The sequence below is a fragment of the Cydia strobilella genome, chromosome 17 (assembly GCF_947568885.1).
Source record: "Cydia strobilella chromosome 17, ilCydStro3.1, whole genome shotgun sequence".
Classification (NCBI taxonomy): Eukaryota; Metazoa; Arthropoda; class Insecta; order Lepidoptera; family Tortricidae; genus Cydia; species Cydia strobilella.
The window spans coordinates 8,177,920-8,201,642 of record NC_086057.1 but is presented as its reverse complement, the minus strand read 5'-3'; the positions used below and the strand labels follow the sequence as shown (position 1 = coordinate 8,201,642).

The following is a 23,723-nucleotide window of genomic DNA, read 5'->3' as shown; positions in this document are numbered from 1 at the left end:
ATGTCTTTGAAGCACCCTATAATGTCTATACCTCCTATATTGGATCGGAAAACGTGAGAACGCTGTTACGGTGCCTAAAAAATTTCTTTTTAAGTGCCGTATCTGCTATAGGTAGTAGTCCGTACCCGGCCTTTTAGGGATAATATTTGTCCCTCTATCCCCCGTTATTAGTTATAGGGCATTACGTACCGGGCAAGTGTGCGACCACGTCGTAAAGAGAAGATTCCCGCACGGCGCGGCGATTGTTCTTCGGGCAAGAAAACTGGGATATGTTTTTAGTTTGCCGCGTCTCCTCTGTCACTGTCAACGTGGTGCCACAAGATCTAACAGATGGCGTAAGTAGAATTACTTCTATACAAAGAGTGCAACCTTCTAAGCAGCACCATACATTCCCTATTTCCGAATGTGAGTTGTCCTAAACAACTCTCAGCAGAACACCCGCCTGGAGAAAGTACTCTTTATTGCCGTCACTTTATTAAACATTATCTTCTATGGCACTGTACATTTAACTAATTGTAAAACAAAAAGCATTATCTTTATAATATTCTCCCTTAGCTTTGATACACAAACAAACGTTTGTTAAAATTATGAACAATATGCCGCAGCTGCTGGAAGCAACGTTCCAGGTTACTAATCGCAATGATGCGCTAATTCTGCTTTGACCGTCGGTTTTGGGGTATGCCCTAGTATTATTCCTGATGCCTCGACCGTCGCTTTAAGGGGGACGCCCTTGTAGTAGTGCTCTTTTCATTCGGTTGTACTTTCATAAATTTTGGACAAGGAAATGAAAATGGCTGTGTATTTTTATTTTTATAGCCGGCTGCCGCCTGACGCCATGACACTAATCCTTCTAAGGACTATGAGTGCTGCCGTTGGACCACTAGGGTCTCATCCGCCACCATCTCTATGTCATCGTGCCTGATAATGCCACTCCAGCAAGGACCCACTTACACCAGTACGTGGAATTGGCTCATTGTCGGGTATGCCCCTTCCGCCTCCTGTTCCACCTTTCCAATCTACTCCATTTCCGCCTTCGCAGCCATTGAGGTCTTCAGACACAGGAGACAGATTTATGTATATGGCTACTGAAAAACGCAAAGGTAGCCGTGATGCTAGTCTACCTAGCCTAGAATTATAAGTAGTTTTAGATTACGGGGATGTCTGCCCGGTCTGGCCTAGTGATAGTGACCCTGCCTGTAAAGCCGATGGGCCTGGGTTCGAATCCCGGTAAGGGCATTTATTTGTGTGACGATTGATGAACACTAATATTGGCCTTGAGTCATGGGTGTTTCCTATGTACATACAGTACCGGCCAATAATATATCACCTTTGAGTGTTTTTGTATGAGCTTGTATAGAGGAAAAAATATAGGTTAGTTTGTAGATTGCATATTTTACTAGTCATTTTATACAAATATATAATGAATATTGCAATGAAATACTGTGAATTACAATAGGATACTCAGCATATTACTAATAAACCTCTAGTAAAAAAATGAAGTTATCAATACATAAAAAAAAACCTCTATGAAAAAACCATTACATGAGACCAATTTTTCTCATCGCCCGTACAAAGGAATACTACTAGACTACCTAAAACAGTGAGGTGGAAGTCACTAACAAATATATAAAAAAAGTTATAGGTACCGTAAAAACATGGAGGTTAGTAGGTATGTACGTATGTATATTGTTGCCTAGCACCCATAGTACAAGCTTTGCTTATTTTGGGGCTAGGTTGATCTGTGTAAGATGTCTCCTAATATTATTTATTTATTTATGTATCTACTGAAGGTGAAGTAGCATTCAGTATACGCATCCCGCCCACGATTAAATAGAATTATTTAAGCCCAATTTATCATACAGGAATTTTCGTGGCTTAGGTAGGTACACAAACTCGACCAAAGTTCTAAATAGGTTGCCCTATCTTGTTTCGGTTAATTGCCAGTACTTTATTAGCTCCAAATCACTTGTTTAGCACTATAAATACCTCTTAAGAACAAGGGACGGCCGCTTCTCCATACAAACGTGGTCCCCATTTTACTCTCTGGATATTGACATTATGGAAAATATTTTGACATAATTTGATTTATACTAACAATAGCTATGTAAGCTAACGTAGACGTCTACGTAAGCTTACATAGCTAGACGTAGACGTTTTTTTGATTTTTTGATTATTGTAAAAATTTGGAGCGAAAATCAGATTGCATACAAAAAACCGGCCAAGTGCGAGTCGGACTCGCGTTCCAAGGGTTCCGTTCATTACCAAATTTAAAAAATGTATTTTTTATGTGAAACGTGAGTGAAATGTCTTTAAAAAACCCGTAGGGGTCGGATCAAAAATTAAGTAATTAAGTCCGACTCACGCTTGACTGCAATTTCTAATATGTTTTCCTGTAATCTATAGGTAAAGATCTATTTTGTGTATTTTTCCCAAAATTTTAGACCCAGTAGTTTCGGAGATAAAGGGCGGGGAGAATCGTCATTTTTTGCCTATTTTCTTGAATAACTTCTAAATTGTTTATTCTAAAATTATAAAAAATATATATTTGAGTTTCGCACAATGAGCTCTTTCATTTGATATATGTATAACACGATATAGTTTAAAAAAATATTTTTAATTTTCTCATTTACCCCCTAAAAGTGGCCCCCATGTTGAAAATTCATTTGTTTACGTTACATGTCCGTCTTTGGGTCACAAACTTACATATGTATACAAAATTTTAAGTTAATTGGTCCAGTACTTTCGGAGAAAATAGGCTGTGACAGACGGACAGACGGACAGACAGACAGACTGACAGACAGACGCACGAGTGATCCTATAAGGGTTCCGTTTTTTTTCCTATTGAGGTACGAAACCCTAAAAATGCTCCTAACTCTTATAATTATGAAAAATTCGAAAAAAAAAACAAACGTAGGGGCATAGCTGTAGTTGATATACAACTATTTGTGTCAAAATATTTTCAATAATGTTATTATTCAGAGAGGAAAACAAGGACTACGTTTGTATGAAAAGGCGATTTCGCGCAGGTCCTCCACTTTCGTCTTAATTCAAGACTACCGTCATTTGTCAGTCGATAAACTTGGAGTAAGTAAGGTGTAACCTCGGTAATTGGGATTTAAATAGGTGGAAATTGTATCTTATGGTAACTAACTAAGGACTGTTAGCGGGCTCATTTAACTCCTTTCTATATTTTTTAGTATTCCGTATTTTTCGCTGTTACAAATTACAATTACACAAACGATGCACCACATAAGCAAGTGACAGTAACTAGGTAACTATCTACACGTGTATATTTTGAAAACAGCAAATGGCAAATATCTACTAAATTTTCTAGTTTACCTTATTGTTTTTGCTTGTTGTGCATATCTGCCCTACCGCTCTACACCTTCAAATCCGCAACGTAGGCTTCGTCAGGTGGGTACCTACTTACAACCATAAATCAGCAAGAGGTGTCGTCATTACACAAACACACAATCAATAAAGCTACCCATAACATGCTTCGTCATTTTCCTTTATGTTAATTATTATGATAAAGTCATTTTAAATATGAAAAGTTGAAGCCTAACTAGATTAAAAGTTATCCTGTACTAACGAAGTCCTATCCTACGCGAATTGAACATATGAGCTAGGGAACTACTTATATCACTGCGTTCAAAGTTTGCACATACAGACATGTTTTTAATAGACGATGCATGTGCTACAATTCGTCGTAAAACCAAGCATCTACATGAAATAATATGATTAATATGTCAATGTCACGCAGACGATTGCATGACAATCATGTCACTAAGGTAATTTTAAATTTGAAGAAAAGGTAGAATGACACGTTGATAAGAATATTGACAAACAATATAAGTTTGATATTCATCAATGACCTCCTAACCAAAAAAAGGCAGAAAAATGGTTTGGATGGCTTAGAAATTAAATATGGCATATAACAAATTTAGAGAAGTAAAAATAAAGTACGAATAAAAAAAGTATTTTCTATTAATTCCTAAAGCAACCAACGAAAATAGAAGTGGATTTCGAATAGAATGTACCCAATTTGCTCTGCAGGCTTCTATCGCACTCGCAGAAGTTGCATTTGCGTGGTCTACTTCAACGTCTGTATTTTCAATGCAATGTAAACAGTCCGTTGCAGTTGCGTCGGAAAACAGTTTAAAACTTAGATAGCGTTGGGATGAATTTCTTAAGACTGTGATAAATATAGGTAATGGAAACCTGGAAAAGTACAATTTTTCCTTCTGATCAAATGGGTACTAAAGCGCTACTCAACGTTGGAGGACCTACGCCTTCATTAAATTTGACCCTAGCTAAAAAGTGTACAGAATCTTTATTGTAGAAAATTTTATGTATCTTTAAGTACTTTTTTTGCTATGGACCACCGTTTATGATTTATTTACGACAAACTAAATTAAAATAAAAACCGGTCAAGTGCGAGCCGGACTCGCCCACCGAGGGTTCCGTACTTTTTAGTATTTGTTGTTATAGCGGCAACAGAAATACATCATCTGTGAAGATTTCAACTGTCTAGCTATCACGGTTCATGAGATACATCCTGGTACACGGATACACGGACAGACGGACAAACGGACAGCGGAGTCTTAGTAATAGGGTCCCTTTTTTACCCTTTGGGTACGGAACCCTAAAAAGGGCTTTTACCTTTGTTGACCTTTTCTAGTGCACAAATCGCATGACTGTCTTAAGGCTTGGCCAAACACACGGCATGACGCAGCGCCGCGTCCGCGCCGCGTGGATGCAAGGGGCCGGCGGGACGCAGTCTGTTTGACGTCGCTAACCTGTTAGCATGGGCGGCGGACGCGCCGCGCGACCGCGGCGCTGCGTCGCGCCTTATGTTTGGCCGAGCCTTTAATGTCTGCTCGGAGTAGCCGTGAAACTCGTGAGCCGAGCGCTCCCGATCTAAGCTGTACAGTCAGGTGGTAACGCAGGTCATTACTATCTGACAAGGAATCTTGCAAGAATATATGAAACGCTCTTATGGCTTTACGAATATGATTGTGTCGGACATTTTGACACGCTGCGTTGTGCAAGATATCATTGCAGATGACTATACGCCTTAACCGTTCAAACATGTTAAACAAATCACACGATTACGTCTGAAGTGACAACACGAGATGCGAGACATATCCCCTGAATTCACAGCTTTAAGTCCAACTAATAGCAAACATCCGCTGAAAATATTTTTAAAATCTTTTCCCTAAAACATCACCTAGCAAAGCTGCTTTTCTCGAAGCAAGGAAATGTAAAGAAAGTCGAGGAAATAAGATTCCACGTAGAGGAATGTCGCGGATATTAAACGATAAGAATTCGCTTCCAGCGAAATGTTTAAACTATTTGGATTTTCATGTGATAGGTAGGTACCTAACTCAACATGTGTACAAAGTAATAGGTAGGTAGACTGCCTGACAACACACAGCTTCAACCGTTGAAGTTGGTGTTGGCAACTATCAAAGGTTTTTATAGATGGCGCCAGCATAAGTTTTACCTATCTCTAGTTAATTTGTTCCCAAACTGTTACATAATCGTTTTTATGACATTAATGATTTAATATAACCATTTAAAATTTATAATTTTTAGATATGTAATTTAATTAAGTTTAGTAATTTGACATTGCCACAGTCATTTTTTTTTCGAAAAATTTCTGTACTTCTTTAATATTTGTAATCTTATCTGATCTTATCTTATCTTATCTTATCTTATCTTATCTTATCAAAGTTGCTGGAAATAGTATAAGGAAGGGGTCAACTGTTGAAATTTCCGTTCCTGTCTTAAGCCCACCGGTATTTGCCACTAAAATCGCCAGTACTAACTCTTCTACGCCGCTCACGTATTGCCTGTCGTTACGATCCACAAAAATACGATCGCTGGCACTCGACTTGGAATCGACAGGGAGCCGATTTGCGACAACGACCCAGTTCTCGGATTTACTGATGCATTCCTTTTTCACACCTTCCTTGCATAACTTGCATCAAAAATTTTCAACACTTTCCCAATTTTATAAACCTCGGGTTATTTATTCGAAAAATCGTACATAAAAATGTATCTGGTTGGCGTTTTCAATCAACGATCGTCATTTTAATGTATGGAAATCACGTGACTTTTCGTAGCATCTGTCATCCCGATAAATGTTTGCTTTTCGTTTCATGTTTGTCGATGTACAATCGCGGACATTCCCGGTGAACCACCTTAAGGGCAAAAATTGTTTTAATTTCGTGCAATCGGTTAGGCGATATCATAAAAGTTATGACCAATAGCATGGCACCTAAAAATGTGGGTGTTGAAAAAAAAAGGTTAGCTCATGTAAATCACCGTCCGTCATATTACCGTCCATTGTCTCTGCGACGGCCGGCATTTGCAAACTAAGATAAGGAATCGAAAATGCATCCTAATTGGTTATCTTAATTATATGATATGATAAGATATGATATGATATTTATTGGTAAATATTAACATTTATAAGTCATTTCTACAATTAAGCATACAAATAATAGGGAGGCGAATTAGCCTAAACAACAACAACTCATAAACTGTCCTTACTACCTATTGCTTGTCTCATTACCCGTTTTTACCCATTATTAAGATAAAGATTCCTAAATGCATCGTTATTGGTTACCTATCTCTATTATGGGAGGCGGAGTTTATCTCGCTCGTAAGGATCGAAGTAAAAAAATTCTAAAGTGGTTCACCGGGAATGTCTCCGATTGTCAATATTGGCTCGGCCGCGAGGAAAGTTTAATAACAAAACATTGCTAAATCTTTCGCTCCGCTCCGCTCATGCGTTTGTGGGTGAATCGCTTTATCGCGTAATGATTAGCAGATAGAGGATTTGTCTGTGTTAGTGAACTCTATTTCAAATTAGATCCGTATGTTTTCGCCTAATTACCTGAAGCATTATACAATTTATACCTATGTATTGTACTCCGCATAATTAAAATAAGGTTATAAGTAGAAATTGAGCCGAGAGCACAATTAATTCCAAGTCTTGTGCATGGTTTGCCTACTTAATTATGCCTGTAACTTGAGAACGTACCTACGGAATTTCTAATAGTAGGAGTGAATTCGGAGTACCTAGAAATTTAATGTAGGTAATTATTTGGCTGGTGGGTGGCCGAATAAGATCGGATGTACCGGAGGGATGTAGAGATTGTAGAGTAAGTATATGTAGATTAGGACCATAATCCTAATTAGTAAAATGTTATTTTACAGAAAGCTGTTTACTATGAAACATGTTTTATATACCTACCTACCTACCCGGTGGTCAATGAACGTGGTAGTGGGTTTTAACTACTTATAGTAATCTACATGTATTATTTTATATTTATTGTTGCAAATATGAAAACACCTGAAAAGGTAAAGTCTTAGTGTAACTGTATATTTGAAGTGTAATTGTATATTCGACCTGCAATGTAACCTGATTCTTGTATACAATAAAAACTTACTATAATATGCGCCATATAATACATAAATATTATATATTCAGTAGTTAAAAAAAAGTTTTATTGCCTTAATAAATGCTAAATCAATTTTATCTATACCAACATAATTATACATATAATTTATGACAGCGCAAGTTTGAAATTTGTCTACTTTTTTCACTCTTTAGGAAATACCTACTAAACACAACAATGCTAAAGTTAACTAAACTAAACTTTGTTTAAGATATTAAAGTTAATAATAATTAGCTGAGTAGTGAAATTCCTTAATATCTATTGTCACTAAACTTTGTTTAAGATATTAAAGTTAATAATAATTAGCTGAGTAGTGAAATTCCTTAATATCTATTGTCACATTGCTATTTTATAGCCATTTTTGTTTGCCACACGTGAGTGAAATAAATTACCTAATATACTTACTATAAAATAATTCTGCTTGCCTCGGCATATCGCGGTGTTAGTGTGTGAACGCGTTAGAACATATAAATAACGTTGGTGAATTTGTGTCACCCACAATTTGCCAAAAGTATATACCTACGTCGGGGTTGGTTTTCACACAAGTCATAGCCAGAAATTATCACCAGGCATTATTTGTCAGGTCAGGTAGGTATTATTTGTCAGGCTCTATTGATATTTATTTTTGGAAACAGAACACAACAGTCCAAGAAAAACGTTTACGCTGGTATGGTCACATTCTCAGGCGTTCTGGAGACCACATGGTTCGAGTAGACATACTAGCGACGAAGCATGGCCGCAGAAAGACGACAAGAAGAGTCCACAGAGCTGAAACAACCAAATATGAACCCAGATATTGCTCAAAATCGCCCGGAATGGAGAAAAATGGCAAATGGTTGGGAAATAGCGCAGGCAGATGGTGATGATGGGAACAGAACACAACTTTGTTTTTCCGCGGATGTATGACCCAAAAGCATCCACATTTCACGAGATATGAGATTGCGAGAGCAACTCTCAGCGATCGTAAATTCGGGTCTAGTGCAATAAAAATGCGATCCGATCGGCAGTCGTCGTAAAGTTGCCCATTTGACCGACTAATATTCGTACTCGTGTCCGGCTGTCATTCCTATAGTTAGTATGGCCGACTCCGGCCAGTGAGTCCTTTAAAAAATAAATCTGTAGGTAATTAATAATACCTTAAACAAATGTGTGACAATAAATACAATTGCTACTTGCTACTACGTTTAGTAGCAAGTGTATGATTTCGAAATAAATACTAAACTACAACAAGGCCCCAAAGTGAAGGCCAGCCACACTTACCCGTAGCCATACTCATCCGTATTGACCTTATACTGGCTTGATAGACAAGCATTTGGAATTATGTCCCTATTTTCCCGCAAAGGAAGTCAACAGTCCTAATTTAAGAAGTGCCCCGGGTAGACAATGATGCCCTAGTTTGGAAAAAGGGAACTTATATGTTCTTACAACTGCCATTTGATCAAAAACATCACAAAATGGCTCTATAGATTCATCTCTTGGTGTGTCTGGTAATATGAGTGACGTTCGTCGCCGCATTACTTCCGCTATTATGACGTGAACGTGACTGAAGTCCGTCACTAATGTTATCACGGATTTTAACAGATACAGCGCCCGCCTCAAAGCCGCAGCAGTAATGTCGTAACGGTAATGCAGCTGCAGTTACCAATGTTACCATCTGTATGGCAGTTGGCGTCAGCGTGTAGCGCGCACGCTTGGATCGTGCGTTTTATGGCAAAGGCGTTAAGTTTTAAAAGGAAAGTACAGTCCTATCTTAATTTGTTGTGGGTATCTCGCCCGCTTCTATAACTATATATACATATATTCGACTAAGCCTCCCGTTCCATTTGTCCTGAAAATCCGGGCGATATTTTTGATGAATGGAAACAATGACAACCGTTATTATTTTCCGCTACAAAAATGATCGGTTATTAACGATCACCCATTAAACGCACTGCTCTATAATAGTGTTCTGTAATGACCCTCGATATCGAGTATTGATCGTTATTATTGACAGGCCTGCAGTCACGTTTCGGACGTTATATGGGGTCCCATGTAAGGGTCCGACCCTTATGGCCCCTCAATGACCACTAGAGCAAATGCTGCCCATTCTCATACCCTATTTCATATTGGGATTCGGGAGAATTTTATTGTCATTTCAACACTTCTGAGATTATTACGGATATAGTTATAGTAATAAGATGGCGGATAACAATAGCATTTGTTAAACCCTTTTGTTAAACAACAGTGTGAAAATACTCTAATGTATTCTAAATCTGAACAAGCGAAGCGATTCTTCTATTCATTGTTGTTGAACGGTTCTATGAAAGGTAAAGAATGAAAAGCGTTCAAGACTCATTGTATTTACTTTCCATCATAAAGTGATGAGTTTTCCATTACATGCGCTACGAGCAAGCATTCGTCTTGTATTCTTTCTGAGAAATCTTGTACTTACTCAATTTATGGAGTATAGTTTACATAATTTACTTGTTACTTCTACGGGCTTTAATGGAAAATGAAAAGGATAACAGAGTAGGTAACTACGTTCTTGCATACATACATTCTTGCTCATGATGTGATAACATTGGAGGGCAAAGGTAAAAAAAAAAAACAATTTCATTAGAAATGTCATTTCATTTAATAGTATTGTATACTTGTCGAACTGAAGCACACTGAACTGTTTTAATGTGTTTTCAAATTCCACCGGGAAGCGTATTTTGATTGTAATAACAGGTTATGAGACTTGTTGAATGGATATGAACTCTCAGTGTCAAAAGTGTATTTTTTTCAACCAGGAACGTCACTTTTGGCTCCGGGTCAATCAATAAAAAATATCAAACCCCTTGCGTTGTTAAGAAAACTAGTGAAGCAGAGGTGCTTTCCACAATTTTGCTCCAGCTCAAATTACAACGGTAGCATTTTTATACAAATCACAACCAAACTTTTTATTATAAGGTACAAGAAGACACAACTTTTCTTTTTCTGCGTATGTGTGATTCATATAATACGCTGCTATGAAGATACAAACCTCGAACAGCCTATAAAACGCCAGCGATAAGGTTTTATAGCCGCGCCTTCTGTGGACGGTCGGCGTTACGAGCTGTTGGTACGTGATACGTGATACTAGCGAGCAAAGATATTAGAGTGTATAGAGAGTTACTGTCATAGTAAATTTTGTAGTCACAGTAAATTTACTGCCATCATTGACACATGATTAAAACTAAAAATGAAAATGTATAAAAATATCAAAAAATGTACACATATACACATGTATATGTATATGTGTATGTATGTGTAAACATATGTAGACATGGATAAATGATTTTTTATTTTTATATTTTTTATAAAAATCAAACGGTGTCGCCAACGCCATCTACCAGACCAGAGTATAGTCCAAAGGTTAATCAATTCAAGTCCAATCGCTATCTATTCAAATATAACTTTTTCTTGATTTCCGAGGCACGGTTTTTCCATCGACTAGGTACTTATCTTATACGGAGTTACATATATCTTTGTTGCGAGTCAACTATTTTTGAACACAGTCATGTCTAGCCAACGAATAGCGGTATTTACATCTCTATCACCAGTTATTTTGGTTGGTTTTTACTTAATCAGTTTTGCGTAGGTATGCTTCGTAAGATATGAATGTCAATAGAGAATTATTTTTCTTGCAAATTATACATAGTCGTTCATTTTTCCTATAAAAATCTATATTCCTAATGATGCCATTTCCATTAGGCCGCTACCATAGATTACACAAAGTAAAGCAGATACGCCAATATAAAAAGACACGGTACCTAAGTTCCTAATGAATCAGTTTTATTTATATATTGTTATTAGCGGTAAGAGCGTGCGACTTTCAAACCCCGGCTCGTACTAATGAGTTTTTTGGAACTTATGTACGAAATATCATTTGATATTTACCAGTCTCTTTTCGGTGAAGGAAAACGTGAGGAAACCGGACATCCTAATAAGGCCTAGTTTCCCCTCTGGGTTAGAAGGTCAGATGGCAGCCGCTTTCGTAATAACTAGCGCCAACGTCAATTCTTGGGGTTAGTTGTCAAGCGGACCCCAGGCTCCCATGTGCCGTGGTAAAAATGCCGGGATAACGCAAGGAAGATGATGTTGTTATTCAGTAGTCTTTTCTTACGTTATATGTGTTGTTCTACTTATTTAGAGGCAACTTTTCTGATTTGTTTACCAAAATTTTTGTCAAGTTATTATATTCCCTTTAGTTGAGTGATTGAGTACTTATATTGTAACGAAATTTTTTGCTTGTAAAATACAAACCCGGTAGAAGTTTTACAACATACCTAAATTAAATTGTGATTGTAATGAAAACATCCATTATCGAACTTTTTGACTGGTAAAGGCACTTTAGCTATATTAAATACTGAAACATCGGCTCCAATATTATGTAATCGAGAATACTCTTCAATTTCTTGATGAAATTCTGGTTTACACTGACGATGACATGACTAGATACTAGTCACATTAATAACACCAACTTAACTCTGCAGCCGATGAAAAAAGCCACAAAAACGGTCACAAACAACATTCGCAACATTCCTATGATATAAATCTTTTTGCGACCGCAGAATAAGTTTGTCGCGCCGCAAAGGTAAATATAGTGTGCTTTCCTAATTTATTACTGTCATTTTTTCTGGGCCCTTGTTTACCTACTCAATTATGGCAGCTTTGTCCGCTGAGGATAATCTGTAGGTGGAGGCACTAATGATTTTTTTTTCGTTTGCAAGGAAAATTATCTAGAAATACCTGTCTAGTATTACCTGCTTTATTACTCTTACAGATACATCCTCTAGTAAATACATTTATTTCCTGGCAGTAGGTACTTAATTACTTCCAATCCTTGAAGGAAAAATATATTGTGCCTGATTGGTTTGTGAGTTTGTTTTGGGAGCATCAGAATGGCGGGTATATATTATTATATGATATGAAGTATAATCAGTGACAAAACGTGCCATCATAAACGACAAATTCTGATGAAAGTATCACATTTATTATGGTTGTACTTTCACACTTTGTCACTTTAAGAGTCACACGATTCCGCCGCTAAAAAGCCGCTCACATATAATCAGTTATGCTTTTATTTTAAAACGACATGTTAAAATTCTAAATTCCTTTATTGTAGTACAATTTCTAGCAACAGAAACTAGTTCCAGACATAGATATATGTGACCTGAATGTTCATGTTAATTTTCATGTAATTTAAGCATGGTTTTAAAATGAGAGCGTAACTTCGATTGTATCGCGGCGGCTAGGTTCTTATGACTCTTAAAGTCAGCGCAGAGTTAGCGTAGACGGACTTTATCTATTTTGAAATCATTAATCGCCGTTTAAAACAATCAGGCACTAATACCTACAAATGTTTTATAAAATTGTAATAATTTCCTTCAAAATCAATAATGCACAAATAATTACGTCCTTTTTTTCTTTTTTTTAAGAGCTTGTCACCGAAGTGAACATGTCGCTCCATAGAAAACAACAATTAAAATGTTCTTACAATTAACCTATTATAATAACAATAGCCTAGAATTGGTAACTGTTTATTGTTGCGAGTCTCTCGTTAAAAGTGCAGTGCAGCAGTCAAAGTTTTTCTGTTTATCATAGGTACCTACACCTACTATGCCATACGACTGAATTAATAACAATAGCTTTTCGTACAAGCTGCAGTAGCGCCATGGCGGAGTCTGACAGAGGAGCAGCCAGAACGCTACGACTCGCCCCCGACATCAAACAGTATTATGGCTTGAAAAAGCCAGTTGTATCCGAGCAGCTTCATTCCGGACACATTCCAATATAACATGGTACACGTCTACTACGGGTCTCTATTGTTTGACATAATTATTGAAAGTCATAATGTAATGATTGTCATATTATCATTAGTCATAATTTGGTTTTTCTCAGAAACGCGTAAATTTTCAGGATTGCCATAAAACAAACCTAACCTAACCTATCTATAGGATAACCCGAGGAAAATCCTGAAAAGTTAACGGTTTCAGAATTATGACTAATGATAATATGACAATCATTACATTATGACTTTCAATAATTATGTCAAACAAAGGGACCCCCTTCTACTACATCACATTCATTACAATTAGGAGAAGGAACTTTCTTCATTAAATAACCGAATTGGTTCAATGGGATATGTACAAAACGTAGTCTCATCATCAATACATTGTCACGTCTATTAAGAAAACAATCAATCCGCGGTGTCATTGGAGGATGAGGTTGGATCGTCTTGTACCAAATACCCTTTTCTGTTGATCTCTTATCAAAGTATTCTTTCCATAAAGTATAGGTTCTCTGTTTGGCTAAAATGATACAATTCGTATAAAAAGGTAAGATATTACATTTTACTCCACCAGCCACCAGACAAGCCAGCCTGGCTATGGAATCCACTACTTCATTACCGGCTATACCTACGTGAGAATAATTACGTCCCATTAGATTAAGTATGACATTTGTTTTTAACGTTGTAATTATAAGAAGTGACATGTATAATATTTAGATTTATTAGCATTATTAATTATATGTAGCATAGCTCGCGTTTGTGTTTTTTGCATGCCAGTTGCTGGTGAAGTATGCAAGTCCATCTTTTATACCATATTTTGTGCCAAATAAAGATATTTGATATGTATGTTAAGACATCCTCTGAAGCCAATCAAAAAGCGGAGCGTACAATAATATTGGATAATGCGCCATGTCGAACACTTTCGTCGCCTCCGTTCGTTTTTATGACAGCGCCCGCCCCCGTGCGCCTCCAATATATTGTTGAGCTTAATTTCGCCTCCCCCACGTAATTATTCGTATTTTTTGGCGAAATCTCGAGTTTCTGGGGTGACACAGGCGCGGGGGCGCAGCGGTGAGATATAAAGAAACTGCAGGAAGAGCTTGTATTAAAAGTTCCAAATAAATCCAATAGGTTTGGGTCGTTTAAACAACTTTAAACAGAAAATATACTTACTTATGGTGCCGCCATAATTGTTATATTTTGGAGTTAGTTAGGTATTCATATTCATTTTACCTATGTTTGAATTTATGCATGTGTTTAGTATGTTGTCATCATCAAATATATAGCGGCGGCCGAAGGGGACAAATACATCCCTATTTCTATGGTAACACACCCTTGTTACATTGGAAATAAAGATGTGCCCTAATTATATTTGACCCCCTTCCGTAGCCGTTACTACCTATCTATTTGATGCTGACTATACGTACCTAACCTAACCTAACGTTTAGGTACCTGTTTACAACTAAAGCCATTCAATGGATTGGTCTCCTTATCCCATGGGTATGAAATCCAAACCTAAACCACCAGTTTTAGATTTCAATTGTATTTAACACGACAATTCAACTATCTCTCCTGGACAAGTTCTCCTCTTATATGATTAATGTATTAATGGTCAGGCTTTACTAGTATAAGACAAAGATAGTATGATTCTGTCTGTCTATGTTTGAAATAAGACAAACTATATGATACACATTCATAATTTTACTCTTAGCACAGTTCTAAAATTATAACATGTTGTTTTTTTTTTTAAATGTAACATAAGCTAACAATAAGTTCCCTTGCCAGTCACTTCCATAAACCATACATCCTGTCGGCTTGTATCAGCCGATACATTAGCTTCATCGATCGCTCGCGCACCTTAGATACCCAATAATAGCCATACTCGCCTTACACGAGGGCCACGCGGAACGCACGTTCCGGGCGTGCACGCTCGACGTTGAGTTGTGGCCCACCACCATGATTGTTAAAACAAATGTGTGGCGGTCGTCACCGTCGACGGTAAACGCTCAGGGCGTCCATTTTGTGGTACGAGGCTAGCTGGCCGATAAATAAGGCTAGCTGTTTAATCCAGATACCAGTCAGGAAATAGGGAAACAATAAGAGGTGTAGCTTTTGTTTTTAGGAATCCATGAGCGAGTTTTTCGAAATTTGGATTTTGCTTTTTGAAAATATGATGGAGAAAAAACGGTGCCAAGTAAATAAATGTAACTCTGGATACCTACGAGTATTAACGACACTTTATTGAAAGTAGGTTTAACCTTTCAAGTGGCATACCTACGTCATTTTTGAGTTGAAGGAATTTCGATTTTATTTTAATTAATCAAATTCCAAATTTTAATGACGTTAGTTGTCCGCGAGGCGGTTCCTGCCACTTCAAGGGATATAATAATATAGGCAAAGTACTTACCACCAGCTCTTTACCGAATAACCAGAAAATTGAACTAAATAAATAACAACCTCTAAAAATAGGAACTCGTTTATTTACATATGTAGCACATATTTACATCAATCAAGCTTACTCTACAGCTACACATAAAATGGCAACTTGAGCAAATTTACCTTAAGTAATATTATGCTTTACGAATTATTGCTACGTTTGGTCGCATTTATTTAAGAGCGGATCACAGCCAGAATCTCAAATTACCTACTACAACTACACAGTGGGACCAAATAACCAGTCATACTTTAGACGCTAATATAATAAAAATTAACTTAGGTACCTACGCGAAAATAGTACAGTGACTTGGCAGAGCAAAAGATTAAAGTAGGTACATACATACCGTCAGCCGTAAAAGTGCATGGCGAATTTATCAATGAATTCATAATTTCTCCATGCAATTTCGCAACACACTATACATGTCATAAACTTTCTAAGTTCCTAACATGTTCCTAATAACTAGTTTTCTGTCAATTAATGTCAGTTTAATGTCAGTTGCCTAATTGTATGACTGTCAGGAGACGACATTGATAAAAGAAAACAAATAACGGAATTATTGATACTTTTTGTCCAGAAAATAACCTAAAATAGCAGAATTTATGCTGATTAATGTATATCATACTTAACTCAAACATCGTACATCGTAGAATACGTGGATAAAGATTGACGAGTTATTGTTGCCCACGATGTAGTTTAAAATCATTGAATCGCTTTGTTTCATTTGACATATTATGCAAGTTCACTATAAAAGTATCTAAAGTTACACCTAAATTTATTACCTACTTACCTAAATACACTAGATCTAAGAAAACTATTAATTTGTAGCATCCAACAAAAATAACTGTGATCACCTCTTAAGACCAAGGAATGAAAATATAAAAGAAAAAGACCCTGGTTTTACTTACCCTAACTAATTTTTGCAAAGATTTAAAACTATTTACGTAAAGTACACTAAGATGGAATAAGTTTCTAGTAAGTCGACCAGGGTCCAGAAAATGGGTTTTAAAGCTACTTAGAAATAAAAGTTAACGTTAACGCCGGATAATCTTTGCAAAGTAGTGAGTAGGTAATCCTTAAAGGTTCCAAAGTAGTCGACCTAATGGACCGCGAGCCAGCAACAGATTTTTAATATCAAGTTCCAGTCAGTAGTCAGTTTATAACTGGTAAAATTGTTAAGGGAGAAGCCTCACCGTCACCGGGAAGGGAGAACGTCAGCTACCGCTCCGTTGGTAGATGAGAAACAAATAGAAAGGAAAACAAAACTCATTATCCCCCAATTGAGAATTTATCAAATTACCACTTTACGAGGAAAAATGACACGTAAATCGTAATAAAGTTTGTACTTGGCTCGGGGTCTAAAATCCCAGTGAAAAAGGATAATCACAAATATAATTATACCTATACCTACTTTATACCTACAGCTTTTCTAAAACCGCGTACCTTGCGTCAAGTCACGTACCAGCTTCATTCCAAAATCTCCGTAGAATTTCGTAGTATTTGAATCAAATAAAGGAAAGAAGTTTTAAAAATCTCTTTGGACGAATAATTAACACTAACATTTTGTACCGTCCTAATTTTTTGTCATTTTTACAGTCGTTGTGCATACTTACATTAAACTTGTGACATTTGTTTCAGGAATATCACATTTTTGCCCTGCACTCGTTTCTTATTCTCTTAGAGCGCTTACAGACTAAATATTATATGCGCGTAGCGTAGGTACCAATATCAAACAACGAAAAAAGCTTCCGATCAGTGTCTAAAATAGGGCAGGCTGCAAGCTTTTTGCTTACAATGAAAAACGCTTACGAATGAAGACACGCGCCAATATAATTGCGCACATTTGCGTTTTTACTCGCAGAAAACATGCTAGTCTGAAAGCGCTCTCACTTTTTGCTACTCGCTACCACTCAGTTGTTCGACTAATTCATAATACTCAGAACGGAATATCGCTAGACGCTATAAATTCAAATTATCCTCAGAATCACTGTCACTGGTATATTTTATGGCTTGTAGAATTTCATCTTCTATCTCCGCTTCATTTTGCTGAGTCTCGTCCACGGCGAGTTTATTATATGAAATATTGGAGTTAACCAAGTTAGATGAATAGTGACTACTACAACAATATGCGCCGCATTTTTTTATAAGACAGACAGTCAAAAAGTATAGCGATATGAGGCAAATAATAAACAGAGCCAGAGATAGTGCAATGTTTAGTCTGTAGTGCCAGTTCGCATTATCGATTTGCGGTAGAACAGTATTGGGGTAACAATATAGTCGCGGCTCCACATCCGACATGTTGAAAAGGCGAGCGTCATCTAAACACGACAGGCATTGGCTATTGTGCGGGCCCGAGCACGTCGCACAAGTGTAGTGACATGGCAGGCAGACTAAAGGAGACTTGGCGGTTGTATCAAGAGCTTCCATATCGGCAGCTTCCAAAGCTGCAGGAGCGTCAGTGCCTTGTCTTTTTCTGAGCTGGGGCGTCTCGAAATAAGTGAGGTTACGTCGTCTTGAGCTCCGCTCCTGCAGTAACTCGCTGGCGTACGTCCCGGGCGGACAGCGCGTGAAGCACCGCCCCTCGTACAAGTGCAAACCCTTCGCGCATTCTAGTGGAAGAGAGAACAGAGCCGTTTAAATACATAGGTCAAAGAACCAGAGTCCGCCACCACCCAGCACCTCCAGCCTCCATGCAGTCATGTTGCTCGAATGATGATGCAGATGCTCCACACTAGCGATCCTTCAGTCGGAGATAGAATCGAGGAAACTAGGATAGGTTATAGAATCTTGTCACTGATCTCAAATAATTTTGATTGAATGATTAAAATTGTCTCAAAACAAAACACGTTGTTATAGTGACCATGCTCGACGTGACGTGCACAAAATTAAATGAAATCAGAGGTAATCTCTTGAATTTCAGTGAGCTGTGTAGGTGGACAGTGAAAAACAAATAAACATCAAGCGATAAATTAAGTGGACACAGAGATTTACCGTTCAATACACATACTTTTTTAGCCCCAAATTGCCGAACATTGATTTTGTGCCATTTTTATTACTTCATTTTATTTATGGCTAAATTTAGTTACTTTTTTCAAAGTAATTGAGCGTTACAGATAATTAGAACACTGGTTGTTATTGAGTAGTGTTTTGTTATTAGTTACGAGACAAGTAGGTATGTTACGTGCATTTTTCCAGTGAATTAAAAAGCGTGTTGCAACAAGCGGTAGAAGCGAAGCAAAACATGCAACATAAACAATACAAGTGTGTTTACAATAAATCATAATAACAGTGTTTCTTACAATCTACTTGTGTTATGTTCAAACTAAATTAACACGGAACTAGATGCGACTAACTGCTTTAAAAAAAATTATGATCAGAGACAAGACTCGTCTGAAATGAAAATCTGTGTTACGTTTTGTAATAAAAGATTGTTTTTATTATTATTTTCGTTCACATATGACCAATATATACATATTATGCATCAACATTTACATTTAAATACATCGTACGTTAGCTACTTAACGATGTAGATGAACAATTTTACATTTGAAACAGTGAGTGTTACAAAAGTGACCCTCGAAGAGCGAAATCTGCTCGCGCCTAGCTACTTACTTGAACTTACCTACACTCTTTATCATGGCCAATACTTATATAGTTTAAAAACTTAACAAATACCCCAAGGTTTGTGTGAAAACTTGTTTTATAGAATTTCGTTTTTCAAAATATTTAGAAATTCTATTAAAATATATTTCTTTTTTTTTTCTCCGACACATTATTTTATTAGATTTTTACAAAATAACCCTTATCTACCCAAGGCGATGACTATTTCACAAATTACGAATAACTCACTGTTTGAAAGAAAAAACATTTTAGTGAAGGAAGTGAAATATTGCTTTACGGAATACCAGGTTTTAAATTAGTATACAACTAAGTTCACAAACTCAGGGTACCTTAAGTTTTTAACCTATAATTAAATTACTGAAGCTATTGGTTACATGAATTACTTTTACAGAATTACATTAAACATTAATTTAACTACCAGTCAATGAGAAATGATGATCTTTTCAGTCATTTTTATAACAACTATCATCAATTTACATGTGAGCAAATTTGTACAAGTCTCCAAATTGTTTAACTTGACACATACTTATAATGTACTGTACAGAATTATGCTATGCTAAAATTAGATTACAGCTAGATGGATTGGCAATCTCCGCTATGATCACAACCACAATATGCAATTATATTTTATTACAATTACGTTAACTTGATTGGATCTACTTAACAACAATGATATTATACGTAATAGTGCATTACTTGCAAAGGTCAGGAAATACAAAATTGCCAGCAAGCTGTTTAGTAACACAAGCACAAGGCTGGCTGGCTATTACTATTTCAGTTCAGTGTCAGTGAGTGAGTAAGTAGCCAAATCGTCGTATTTTAAGTACCTATTGATAAAATCTGAAGTATGAAAGTTAGATTGATGAAACCTAATGGCTTTCATATATTTCTTAAATACATCTGATCCTGTCAATTCTATTGTGATATCTGGGACGAAGTTATTATGGTGTTTGAAAATGAGACGAAACGGTTCGAGAAAAGGTACCTACCCCGCCTTTTTTTGTCATAGCGGGGGCACTAGCGTACGGTCCCCAGATTGTGCCCAGCTATTTTCTTTTCGTTTGTCTTGACGGGGCACTATTTTAGATAACTACCTATAAATTTACTACAAAATAAGCAGATTTTATCATAAATACCTAAGTACAGGTATATAAATGAAATAATATAAACAAATACTTGCTTATTTGTTACAATCCAGTAATTTTTTTCACTATTTATGAATATTTTCTTAAGATTAGGGTCAATGTCGGGTAATCCACTCAACAAAAAATCGCCATGTGCAACATTTTCGCAAATTAAATGCCTTGTTTTCCGTCGAGTATTATTATAAAAGGCATTTAATTTCGTTACGTACTAATAAATCACATAGCTATTTTTTTCGTCAAAATTTTGTCGGTGGCACATAGCGGAATTAGTTATTTTGAAAACTAATAAAGATATTCAAATTTTTTTTTTGTGGGTCGAATGGGAATTAAAAATGGAACCAAAATATGCAATAATCGAAAAACCGTAAAAAAAACAATGATTTTTTTACTCCCACCGACGAGATGTATATAGGACTCTTCCAAGAGGAAAGGTGACGGCGGCTTCTCCATACAAACGTAGTCCTCATTTTCCTCTCTGGATATTGACATTATGGAAAATATTTTTACATAATTTGATGTATATTAACCATAGCTATGACCCTACGTTTGACTTTTTCATTTTTTTTTATTATTGTAAAAATTAGGAGCGAAAAACAGATTTCATTTTTTTAAAATACTAACAACAATCAAAAATTTGAAGAAAAAAAAAATTAAATTAAAAACAAATTGTATAAAAATATTTTCAATAATGGTAATATCCAGAGATGAAAAGGAGGACTACGTTTGTATGAAAAGGCGATTTCGCACGGGTCCTCCACTTTCGTCTTAAACCTTCCCTAAAAGCCTTTAACTTTGATTAGATCCGCGCATGTTTCGGAATAAATACGCTACACTATGTAGGTCTATTAATATTTGTTCTAATTAACCCACGGATTAAAGCCTTAAAAAGTTGAGAAGGTATATTGTATTTTTTTCTACGACTCTTTTCTGGCCTGTGTGATCATTTGATTACAATTTTTATTGTATTTATTACCTATAATATCATTGTTTGGCTCTACGTTTAAAGGCATTATTATTTAACACTTTAATTTAACATCAACTTATTGTAACAGATATGTATGTGTGTCGAACGACTAATGAAACTACAATATAAGCGAATTGAAAAATCCAACGCCTGCAATGGACATAAATATTGAAAAAACGATATTCTGGAGCCGTATATCAGCATCATCGGAGAGGAACATATTTGGCAATTCAATCACCAACGACGTGCAAAATATAGTCATTATTATACAGTAAAGGTACAGGTTGCAAAAACATGTCCTACTCGGCCTGATCCGAACTTTAATTAGGTATAAGACAAAAATTCGCTCTAGATCTTATCACTTACCATCAGGTGGGATCCTGGTCAAACGCCTGCCTATTCATCATAAAAAAAAAGATACTAAGTATATAGATCGGATATGCCAGTGTCAAAAGTGACGTTTTTGTTTCAAGAAAAGTTTTCTGGCTTGTTTTTTTTTCGCGTATCCGTAATGCTATTTTACGGCCTGATTACCGTAAATATAATTTTACTTCGTCCATAAATATAAATGCGCTACAATTTGGTATCACCATTGATTGGGATTTTACACGTCCCGAATTTAAAATAACATATTAGCCTAATCATATAATATTCGTAAGTTAAATTCATTTATTTATCTGAAGTAATTAAAATGTTTTTTTTTTGTTTATTGGCACTAGAGGTATGAGTTGTAGGAATTTAAATATTGTCCACATCTTCAAAATGAATACATTAACCAATAAAAAACATAGAACTACTTAGTAAAATTGTTGCAACAAGTTAAGTACTATTTTATTTAGGTCTGGTTTAAGACCGTTTTATTATTTTGTAAATTTTTACACTTCAATGTTTAGGTAGAATTTAGAATACCTACGTGTTATAATTATACTCCGCACTCTAGGAGGCATTTTGCGGGCACGTCTGTTAGTAAAGTTTGCAAATAAATAAATAAACACATTTTGGAGCTGTCAGAGTAAGGTATTTGTTCTTAGTATTTGTAACCTGGTTGCAACAAGTTAAGTACTATTTTATTTAGGTCTGGTTTAAGACCGTTTTATTATTTTGTAAATTTTTACACTTCAATGTTTAGGTAGAATTTAGAATACCTACGTGTTATAATTATACTCCGCACTCTAGGAGGCATTTTGCGGGCACGTCTGTTAGTAAAGTTTGCAAATAAATAAATAAACACATTTTGGAGCTGTCAGAGTAAGGTATTTGTTCTTAGTAATCATAATGACGCATGATTTTATTTTGTTACATCTCTCGCGTCGAAATATGCTCCCTATGGCAGTTAAGTTTTATTTGCTGTAACGTAAACGTATGTATTTTTTAGAAGTTTAGCACAATGATTTACTTGGCATGTAACTTTTGGAAAATAATAACACGGTAAAAACATTTCCTAAATATATGTCTTATTAAACCTAACCAAAAAAGACTGACTGGTCGAAAATTTATTGATTTATTTTCAAACGTTACTAACTGACATGCCTACAAAATGCCTCGAGTGCGGTCTATGATTATAATCAAATAATGATTACATCATGTTCTTTTGTATCTTCCATCTTGTATTTCATATCAAGTCATACATTGTAGACATTAAATTATTTGATAACGCAAGACAACAATTTCATTGAAAATTTACATGAACGACCATATTCGATACGTGTAGAGATACAATTTTATAATAGATGATTTCATGATGGTTTGATACGATTAACATGGACGTATATGACAATCGTATATTGTATTACTTTTACGTAATTGCACTTGTTCATTACTATGTTCAAGACTCTTGACAATGTCAAATCGATGCAATTAGTGTACCTATGAACCTTTATCAATATTACTCGTAAGTACTATACTACAGTGTTGTTTATACTCGTATATGGGACTGAATTATTAATAACTTAATGTTTCATTTTATACAAACATTAACATGATTAAATTATGTTTACACTGTTTCGCAAAACATAGACTTGTAAGTGACGTAGACGTGGTAAGTGTATTGTTTAAGGCTATAGTATCAACTATAAATTAATAGGCGTTTTTCTTGTAAGCCTTAAACGATATACTTATAGCAAATAGCTCAGATTAAACGTAACGTAGATAACGTAATAACTTGGTGTAAATGACTTTTATTTGGCCAACAGAATAATAAACTGTTGGCAGGTAACTCAAGGTAAAAACCTGCAATTTATCTTATATAAGGAAAAGTGGCATTAAGTACGATGATAATATTTATAACAAATTAGCT

The 23,723-nt window shown here is 36.0% G+C and overlaps 1 protein-coding gene across 1 annotated transcript in view; it reads right to left on the bottom strand.

Annotated features, from left to right (window-relative positions):
- Nucleotides 1-15,723: 15,723 nt before the first annotated feature.
- LOC134748994 (furin-like protease 1) overlaps nucleotides 15,724-23,723 on the bottom strand; it is a 318,696-nt gene continuing 310,696 nt past the window's right edge. The window contains exon 17 of the mRNA XM_063683878.1: nucleotides 15,724-18,306. Coding sequence (XP_063539948.1) covers nucleotides 17,657-18,306 — 650 coding nt within the window. The 3' untranslated portion in view covers nucleotides 15,724-17,656. The remainder of the gene's footprint in view (nucleotides 18,307-23,723) is intronic.